Raw genomic sequence first — 9,848 nt, 5'->3', positions numbered from 1 at the left:
GGGACAGCTGAAGAGCCGGAAGTAGGGGTAAACTTGTTTCCTGAGGAAACCGTCGACGGAGTTCTCCCAGTTCAAAACTTTCTATGCCATGTCTCGTCAAAAGTTTTATTGCCATGTCTCGTCTTTTCCAAGTACACGTAGCTTCTTGCGTAATTGTTGGCGCTTCCATTGATACTCACGTAGCTTCATCGAACTGATGTTCATTGAAGAGTCTTATTACAAAAGTATTTAAAAGTATTTCGTGGTGCGAAAGTAGCAACTCTTGACCAAGAAATAATGGTGTCGCCGAGAATGAGGATTGCACTTATGGCGTGTGGAAATGAAACACTACTTGCTACTGAGAGGTCCAGATCAGTAACGTTATGTACAAGAAAATGTCTGAGGACGTCCTTAGGATGACAGATCCAGAGAAACAGCCAAGCATCTATCTCTAGGATTGCTTCAAAAACAGTCTTTCTTGGGCTACATAAAAACTTCATTTAGTGACGCGGGCTACACCGAAATCACTGCTGCTGCCACCTGTCTTGATGGCCAGTGGCTCGCTTAACACTTTGGGGAAGTGGAACAGCTGTTGTCAAGGAGTACGGTTTTCCTTGTCTCAGTCATATCAATGGACCTCATTCCCGGCTCGCCTATGCACGAGGCGTTTACCTAAATCGTTACTACGCATTATCACCCATGCTGCCTTATCTGTTGAAGAAGGTGAGAGGGAACTGAAAACGCGACGCGAGATAGTGGAACCAATGGAGTGACGGGACAACCTTCTTCTGGATGGATCCAACAAACAACATGCATCTTTGCCACCAACGTGCATGGTTGTCTCCAGCCAAGGAGAGGGGTAAACAGGCTTGTCGGTGACCAGATACAAAAGCATGCTCTCCAGAGGTTCTCCTTTGTTTTTTCACACATAAAATTTTAGCATTGCATACCGCGTGCAATCCGGATTTCTGGCCTGCATACTTAGCCACAAGCAAACCGAAATGTGTACAACCAACAATGCAACCACCACGGAGGAAGAGCAAGTCGTAGCCGATGCGGAGGTTCGCAAACGATGTATGAAATTGGGAAATCAGCATTGCCTGACTTTTCATAGGTTGACGACTCAGCATCCGAGCTTGGGGGTGTGAGTTACAGCCTCACGGATGCTTAGCACACCGATTTCTCAACTGATCATTTGTAGAGCATTGCTTCCTCAAGTACCAGTTTGTCCGAGTCAATCTACCACTACCGACTCGAGAATGGACGCACCTATCACCGATACAAGGAAGGCAGTAAGACTTGTTCAGCGTCTCTGTATCGCCATAATCTTCACCCCGCTGATAGCGATAGAATACCAATTCCCCAATGACGAAAGAGAACTTGAGAGACTGGGTAAGAAATCCTGATTAGCGCATTTCGCAGTGAGTCTGTCCGTGCATCAATCTGACTGAGTGTTGCTTTGGTATCATTACAGACCTGCAGCATCACATGTTCGATCTCTGTCTTGACGGCAAGCTCGGTGTTGCACCACCCAACGACGAAGGCTCAGGTGTTCGTCGTGTCCTAGACGTCGGTACCGGAACCGGGTTGTGGGCTATTGAGTTTGGAGAAGCTCATCCTGAGTCTGAGGTTTGTCGGCAAATCAGCTGATGAACGCATTTGGACATGCTAACTTCTATCTTAGGTCCTTGGAGTGGACCTGTCGCCCCCTTTGGCAGAGTATGGCCCTTTTGTCAGAGTTCATTACTCAATCAATGCCTGACATTTGTTAGGGTCCCTCCCAACGTTACTTTTGAAGTGGACGACATTGAAGAGCCCTGGCTCTACAGCCGACCCTTTGACTACATCCACTCCCGAGTGATGAATTCTAGTATTAGAGACTGGAAGCAGTTTATCCAAAATTGCTATGAGTAAGTACTAGGTGGTAATGTTTTCACATGGATCCTGTTTTCTAAACTCGATGAACAGCCACCTCACGCCCGGCGGTTATCTCGAGTTAAAAGAGGTCGAACTCATGCCTGAATCCGATGATGGTACACTTCAACCGGACTCCGCCCTGGTTAAGACGTACACACTTCTTGGGGAGGCCCTCAGAATTTTCGGATGCGCATTCCAGGATGTACCCGCTATGGTCGACATGATGAAAGCGGTCGGGTTCGTCGACCTGTACGTCAAGAAATTCAAGTGGCCGACGAACACCTGGCCAAGGGATAGCCATTATAAAGAGATTGGGGAATGGGCAAATGTCAACTACTTAACGGGCATTGAGGCGTGGACCATGGCCCCATTCACGAGAGCCCTCGGCTGGAAGAAAGAAGAGGTCCAGATCTTGCTGATTGATGTTCGGAAAGAGTTCAATGATCGTAGCATTCACGCTTACTGCTCCTGGTAAGTCGCGCTCTTCGATTGGAGAACGATGTTTCCAGCGGCATCACGAGGAACTACTGACGTGATCATACAGGTACGCCATCTATGGAAGGAAGCCAGAAGAAGAGAAGGAGTAGTTGCAAAGCCGATTTTGACGTTCAAGTAGTCCTAATTCATGTTGGAGGAGTTTTAAATCATAGTAGGCGTCAGTAGAGAATATTTCAACTATTCTGATTAGATGATGCCCTTGCAATTTAAAAGTGCATTGATTCGTCATTTGAGAGACATCACCATCTACCATGTGCTACATGTGCAACCAGGCCGTCTATAACATCTATATGTCGGGCTATGCTTCTTCATCCCGACAAGTCGAATATCGGAACACAATGTCTCACCAACCCAATCACACACCCGGCGCCAGCCGCCAGTAACACAAACCTCCACCGGGAACTTCTCCAACGACGAAGTTTGGTGGTGGGCGTTTCTCCAACGCTCTTTAGCGCGAAATGCGCCAACCTCAATCTGTGTGGGGGGTAGCATCGGAACATTGCGACGGGACGCCGTTGGCGCCCCCCCTCCTCCCTCCATCTCCCCAAACCAGGCCAACCTTGGTTGCGACTTCACATGCACGTAATCGCGTGGGCAGAACGGCTTCTGCGGGTGGGCAAGATTGGTGTCAGCTTGCCAGCAGGATACACCCCTGTCGATAGGTCACCCGGACCGCCCCTGTCAAAGAAAAGATGCGAGACACGCGGGCGGCCATGTTCTAGCTGATCTAGATTTCGGGGACTTGTGTTTTTCCTTTTGTTTCTTCCTTCGTTTTTTACCTTCACACAGTTTTGGCGCATCTCGTGACGGTAGGTCTTAGAAAGCGAGGGCGGAAATCTAGAACACGTCATTGGAAGGGCGAGGTCCGTATTGCGCCGGTGTTCTTCTTCCACCACCCAGTTTGAAAGCGGTGGGTGTAGGAGGATGAGGCTAGTTGACCGCTTTATAGATAAGCTTGCCCCAAACGCCTCCCTCCAAGCTTCAAAGCTCCCAAGCTCTCGTCAACCTCGAAGCTGAGGCGAGATCCCTTTTTCTCAGCCGCCATGGTCTTCCCCATCCTCCCCAAAACACCGCTGCCCTCCCTCTCCCTCTCCGCCGCCGGTCTCGTCGCCCTCGCAGACCTCCAAACCATCGCCCACCGCACGGCGCTGACCGGTACCTCCTCCTGGTGGGACTCCCTCGTCCTCGCCCCGGGGCTGCATTACCAACAAGCCGCAGACGGCGTCGCGGGCTCTGACGGCAGCGGTATCAGCGCCGAAACCTCGCGCGCGTTCGACGGCGGGAACGCCAACAGCAGCAGCGGAAAGGGCGTGTTCGGGACGGAGGCGCTCCCCGGCGGCGGGTTCAAGAATGTGCGGGTGACGAATCCTGGGATGTTGCTGTTTCTGTCAAGGCTGGGTGTGCAGGACCAACGGGCGCGGGAGAAGGAGTTGAGGATGCGGAGGAAGGCGGCGGGCGCCGGAGGGGTGGAGGCCTTTGGGGCCGGGGCGGGGAAGGAGGATAAGATTATTGTGGTTGATATCGGCACGATGGGGACGGGGAGGAGGAGGAGGAGGAAGGGGAGTGCGTTTGAGGAGGGGGATGGGGAGTGGGAGTTTGAGAAGGGGAGTCATTTGCTTTACCTCGCGAGTCCACTGCTTACGGTTGGGGCGGTGACGGTGATGGTCTTGCTGGGAGATTGTGAGTTCCCCTTCTTCCAACATGCTCATATTCAGGTCTTGAAGACTTGAGACAGATACACTGACATCCTCACCAGGGTGGGGTCTCGCCGCCATCATAGCACTCATAACCTCCCGCCTCCTCAATATCTACATCATCAAGCAGCGCACACCGCCCTCCCCCTCCGCCCCCTCCTCCCCGTCCTCCTCCAAGCTCACAGAGTACCTCATCCCGCTCTCGCCCACGCTCTCCGTGCGCATGCGCGGCCGCGCCGCCGACCTCGCCGCGCTCACGACGGAAACCTACCTCCTCGCCAAGACGGCCGCGCAGGGCTACCTCGAGGCCACCGCCAAGCTGACCATCTACCTCGTCGCCGTCTTCAGCGGCAACGTCTCGCAGGCGGGCAACATGGCGCTGCTCGTGCTGCTGCTCGGCAGCGCGGGGCTGCTGGGGCTGAGCAACGGGTTCATGAAGGGGGTCAAGGGCAAGGGGCGCGTTGCGCGCGTGTGGAACGGCGATGGTGGTGAAGGTCCGAGGACTGCGACGGTGGGAAGTGGGGGAGGGACGGCGCTGCCGGGGAGGAGGCGGGACTTTGACGCGTTCGTGCAGGGGCAGAGGCCGCCGCGGAGGGAGACGGAGGATGCGGTTGAATGGGGGAGTCAGCAGAGCCAGGTTGGGACGGTGGTGCGGGATCCGTATCCTTTTGAGGGGAGTGTAGAGTACATCTGAGGAAGAGTGAATGGCATCATTATATAAGGCAGGAAGCATGGCACGAGGGGAGGCGTTGGGGGTTTTGAAGAAGGATATGGCCTCACTGCCATTTTCTGCTTGTTTTGGTTTTCTGTCTTTTCATAGACATTAAGTCAGGTAAACAAGCAAACACCGTCCACCCATCCCCCGTTTCCCAACCATCACCATGTTTTGTGTTTCCCTGCCTGACTGGCTCCCTCCCTTTGTCTACGATACTCCTACGCTCGAAACCAAAAACAAAAAAAACAGGGGAAAAGAAAACTCCCTGCCAACATCAAAGAGGGTATATATACCAAACAAAAAAACAATGCTTCCCCCCTTAAACATGAAACCTGTCTTTTTTCCCGCCATCTCACGGGAGATGATGATGTCTACATGGATGTGTGTGCGTGTAAATTGAACGCTTTAGAAGAGAGGTGATAGAAAACTTTTCCGACAAAGCAAAATGTGAAAGATGCTTGGTGTTTATAGAGTTCGGTCATTGGTCGACGACTCCTCGCAGCACTTGACAATCTCGCACAGCGACCGCATGATGAGCGGGTCGATCTCGTTGACCGACTCGCCCGCCAACGGCCCATCCGCACCCTCGGCGCGCAGCGTCGCCACGAGCCGCGCGATGCACCGCCGGATGCCGATCTGCAGGTCGCGCAGCGTCACATCCGCTGTCGGGACGGGGGTAACCGGCACCGGCGGCGCAGAGGACTGGCGCGACGAGCACGCCCGCAGGCCGAGGAACATGCTCGAGCGCTTGCGGAGGGGCCGCGGCGGCGGGGGTGTGGTCTCTTGCATGCCCTGGAGGCCGAGCAGGGTGGCGGCCTTCTTGGGGATGGACTCGTCTGTCGTGCCGGTGGTCTCGGGGGTTCCTGGCGTGGGCGGGCGGGCGGCGTGCTGGACGATGGGGGCGAGGTAGTTGTAGGCGACGATGTGGGCGTAGAGGGCGTCGCAGAGGTAGTCGGAGCCCGTGGGGAAGAGGTTGCGGATGCGGGACCACTGGGGCGCGGTGAGGGTTGCGGTGGAGGGGGCGAGGGAGGAGAGGTCGAGGTTGGAGGAGGACGCGGCGCCGCGGGAGGAGCAGCGGCGGACGGAGGAACTTGCGTTGTTGTTGCGGCGCGGCGCGAGCCATCGCCAGCGTTGCTTGGGGGAGGCGGGCGGCGTGTCTGGGCGGATTGGTTCGTGGACGGGGAGGCGCACTTTGCGGGAGTAGCTGCGGATGGTCTCGATGGACAGGCTGGAGCAGAGGAGCATGGTCTCGGGGAAGCAGGTTACGGAGATGCGGAGGGACTCGACGACGTTGGGCGGGAGGGGGATCCTGCGCGCTTCCTCGGAGGAGAGGGAGGGGATGTCGATTGGGTCGTCGAGCCATGTGTACGAGGCGCTCACTGAGGATGTCGGACGGGATCTGGTTTGGGCCTGGGATCTGGGCCGTGGCGTGACGACAGATCGCGAGGTTTCTGCTGAGCGGGACTTGGGACGAGGAGTGACAAGGAGAGGGGGCGCGAGGCCTTCCTCTTGCTCGTCCAGATAGCGGAACCACGGCTCGAGCTCCTCCTTGAGGTCGGCGATGATGGAGCTCCTGTTTGTCCCGGGCGCGGTGACGTGGTCGGAGCCGGTGCGGGTGGACGAGGCGTGCGAGCGAGCGCGCGACCGCGATGCAATGGTCTTGCGGGCGTCATCCGTGAAAGAGACGCGGTGCTTCAAAGACGAGCTGCGCGTAGGCACGGCGATCTCGATGGAGTGCAACGAGTGGACCGACAGGCGGTTCTGCTCCGTCTCCTTCTCCTTCAGCTTCTTCCTCTCCTTGCCGGCATTTGGGGTTGGCGTGGTCGGCATCGGCACCGGCGTCGGGTTGACGTGCAGGCTCCGCGCCCGGCTTGTGGGCCGTGTGTACCCTTCAAACGGGTTGGACAGCCGGCGGGTGGTAGTCGCGGCGTTGGCGCTCTTGATCCGCGGCGGCGACTGGGACTCGTTGATGGACTTATCCCCCAGCCGGGATAGCGGCCGAACTACTGGCTTGATGGGCGTCGTGACTGGTGATTGGTCCAGACTCTTGCCCAGCTCGGGGTGGTCGCCGGGCCCCTCCGGTTCTAGATCCATCCAGCTCACCGGCATGCCTTCTTCTTCTTCTTCTGACCCGTCGCAGAAGGAGACGAGTCGTTTGGAGGGTGCCGTTCCTGGTGCTGGTGCTGGTGGTTGACTGGAGGCGGAGATGGTGGTGTCTGTCGTGAGGACGGATTGCTGGCGGATCTGGGGCGACGCGGCAGCTTCGTCGTCGCCGTCTTCGGCCTCGCTGAATGACGCGCCGCTCGAGCTGGCGGCGTCAGAGTCGTTTTCGCTGGCGCCGCTGCTCTTCTCGTCGATGGCACCGAGGGGCTGGAACTGCGGAACGCCGTTGGGGTGGCACGGGGCGCCGAGAACGGTCGGGGGCTCTGCGGAGGGCCATTCGTCTTCGTCGGATGCAAGAGCGGGCGAGGGGGCGCCGGCAGTCATGTTCTTGGAGGCGAAGATCAGACTAGAGAACTCGAGGTCCTGGGCCAGGAGCTCCGGCAGATTGCAGTCCATGGTCGGTTCCGCGGCTTCGGCCATGGTGCCGGGATGGATGCATATATGGCCGGGAGGCTGGTACTCGTTGGAATGCTGCGGGTGGGCGTGTGTCTGGTGATGCTGCTGCTGCTGCTGGCGTTCCTGGTGGTGGTGTTGGTGGTGGTGAGGCCGGATTTGGATTTGGGACGACAACGGCTGGGTGGTCGGGGGCGGCGGTGACAGCGGCGTTGACGGCGGGATGCTTCGACTGCAGATCGATGTCGGCGGCTGCGGGTTGGAAGGCAGTGTCAGTGGCAGGAGATTTTTCATGCTCCGAACGGAGCGTCTTCGCTCCAGGGCCGGCGGACGGGATGTTTTAAAGGTTGTTGGAGAGATGTTCCTTGCAGGGAGGGCCTCGGTCGCGTGTGGGGCAGGGAAGGGAGCTGGAACGTCTAACGCGAACATGGGGTGCATGCCACATGGGTTGATGCTCATGCCATTGGGCGACGGAAGAGAAAAGGGGAGAACTGCTGCTGGCCAGGGGGGGAGGGATCATGAGGTCGAGGTGGCCACTGGGAGCTGCGAAGCCTTTAAGCTGTCCAGGGCTGACGACAGGGTCCTGGAGGCTTGCTGGACGAGGGAAGGGGTGTTCGTCTCTGCTGGGATTCATTTATTTCTCAGAGAGACAGAATCAATCTGCAGTCGCTTCTCCAGTCTGAGTGGATACGCCGGGCGGCTGCACATGTCCGTGGGTAGGATTGCTATGGAGGAGGACGGAGCAGTAGGGCAGAAGAAGACCTCGCTTGTAGGGATCGAGCTTCGATACGCTGGGCGAGAGGGTCCGAAAACAGGGACGCTGTGTTCGGATCCGGGAGAGAGACCCTTCCTCGTGCAGACTCGGGAGATGAGAAGGGCGGTTGGGACTGGATGAGACTTGGACTGGACGGCGAGAATGCAGGCAAGCTCTCGAGGCGAAGCTCCGAGGGGGCGAGGGAGGAGAGGAGAGGGGGGGCAAGACTAGATGGTGAGATTGAGAAAGATTGCTCAAGATTGCCCGAGGGGAAAGCTGCGTATGCCGTGCCACTCGAGGAGACGCACAACAAAAACACCACCAGAACAGCAGCAGTCCAGTCCGGTCCAGTCCAGTCGAGCATACATCTATGGATACATCCATCCCATACAACAACACCTTGCGTTGTGCGTGAAGAGGGGGGCCCGTTTTCTAGAGCTCTGGGCTCTGGGATTAGTTGCAAGACATTATTGACCGCGGTCCTTTGCCCTTGCATCGTCCCGTCCTCTGCTCTGCAGTAGCGCAATAGTCACAACCACTTTCATCCGTCCCCTGGGCTTGGACTGGCTTCATCGCGTCTTTTCTTCTGCAGGCCCTGGATCGTCCGCGGCCCTTTCATAGTTCGCAGATGAGCTCAGCGCCAGCATTTTGCCCAACGCAGCCAGCAGCACCTCACCTCACCAGCACCGAGGGAGCCAGTCGTGCGGGACTCCGGATCTTGCGGATGGGGAATGGCCCTGCTGGGGATAGGGCAGCCAGGTCAGGGGCGGCAGCAAGCAGCAGCTGGCGCAGTCAGTCGTCGTGGACTCGTGGCCGTGGTTCGACAGGTCTCCAACGACAAAAAAAGAGAAGAGCCCATTTCGAATCTCGACTCCGTTCTTCGGTCCACGCCAAAAAAGGGAAGACGATGAGGCCGAAAAAGCAATATGACGGGGGCGTGGGTAAGCCTTCAATAATACAACGTTGGCAGTGGGCTCAGAGTGCATATCTGCGCTGCATACGGCAGTTCGCTGCCATTCGCTTCCGAAAAGCAATGACTTATGACTGGTGTTCATTTGGCAATTAAGTCTGCTGGACGGTCGACTGTGCCATCGTCATCAAAACAAGCTCGGCGCTCATAAAAAATCTCTGAAGTTTCTTGGTTCGGTTCCGCTGCCATGACACAGGTCTGGTGCCCACTGCCCACTGCCCACTGTCTGTCCAGTTGGATATGTACGATGGAGGCTTAAACGGCGGTACGATGAGAGTCTAAAGGGTTCATTGCCCTCTCTGAGCAGCAAAGTCCGTTGACTCTATCCACCCACGTGCACTTGTGCCTGGAACAGCCCTCGATGTCAAAATGACAAGACGCCAGAGGAAGCAATCGATCATTCTCTCATCCAGCCTGGGGTCTCTCTGTTTTGGGGGTCCTTGAGAACAGACGCATCAAGATGCTGGACCCCCGGGTAAGCATGGAGCGTTCCATTGGCCCTTGGTGCAGGCTGAATGAACAGGCATTTGTCCCGCCTATTCCATATTAGTGCAACCACGTCTGTGTTGCTGCAGCACATCTGCATCCGCATCTTGCACCTTGCATCCATCCTCTTGCAAGCGCAGGCCAGCCTGATGCCTTCAGCCGTCTGTGTCTGTTCCAAGTGCAACTCATGAATGCTATGCATGCAGAGGGCAAGCAACAGCCGGTGACACAGGCCCGTGTAAATGGAAACCGGTTCATTGTCTCTCCTTCTCCAGCATC

General features: G+C 56.7%; 3 protein-coding genes across 3 annotated transcripts; 2 read left to right on the top strand and 1 right to left on the bottom strand.

The window, feature by feature from the left end:
- Window positions 1-980: 980 nt before the first annotated feature.
- On the top strand, window positions 981-2,483 carry CGCA056_v011935 (Secondary metabolism regulator LAE1; the record flags this gene model as incomplete). Its single annotated transcript, XM_037327179.1, has 9 exons — window positions 981-1,040; window positions 1,094-1,123; window positions 1,181-1,271; window positions 1,330-1,371; window positions 1,454-1,608; window positions 1,664-1,698; window positions 1,752-1,889; window positions 1,948-2,367; window positions 2,441-2,483. 9 exons carry the CDS (start codon window positions 981-983, stop codon window positions 2,481-2,483), a joined length of 1,014 nt encoding a protein of 337 aa, XP_037173881.1.
- Window positions 2,484-3,437: 954 nt separating this feature from the next.
- CGCA056_v011934 (uncharacterized protein) lies at window positions 3,438-4,782 on the top strand (the record flags this gene model as incomplete). Its single annotated transcript, XM_037327178.1, has 2 exons — window positions 3,438-4,074; window positions 4,151-4,782. 2 exons carry the CDS (start codon window positions 3,438-3,440, stop codon window positions 4,780-4,782), a joined length of 1,269 nt encoding a protein of 422 aa, XP_037173977.1.
- A 486-nt stretch (window positions 4,783-5,268) lies between these two features.
- On the bottom strand, window positions 5,269-7,386 carry CGCA056_v011933 (uncharacterized protein; the record flags this gene model as incomplete). The annotated part of the gene is made up of 1 exon (XM_037327177.1): window positions 5,269-7,386. The coding sequence occupies one exon, from the start codon at window positions 7,384-7,386 to the stop codon at window positions 5,269-5,271; it is 2,118 nt and encodes a 705-aa protein (XP_037173879.1).
- Between the last annotated feature and the right edge of the window lie 2,462 nt (window positions 7,387-9,848).

Source organism: Colletotrichum aenigma (assembly GCF_013390185.1).
Source record: "Colletotrichum aenigma strain Cg56 chromosome Unknown KSG_Cg56_contig08, whole genome shotgun sequence".
Taxonomy (NCBI): Eukaryota; Fungi; Ascomycota; class Sordariomycetes; order Glomerellales; family Glomerellaceae; genus Colletotrichum; species Colletotrichum aenigma.
This window is presented reverse-complemented; position numbering and strand designations above follow the sequence as displayed.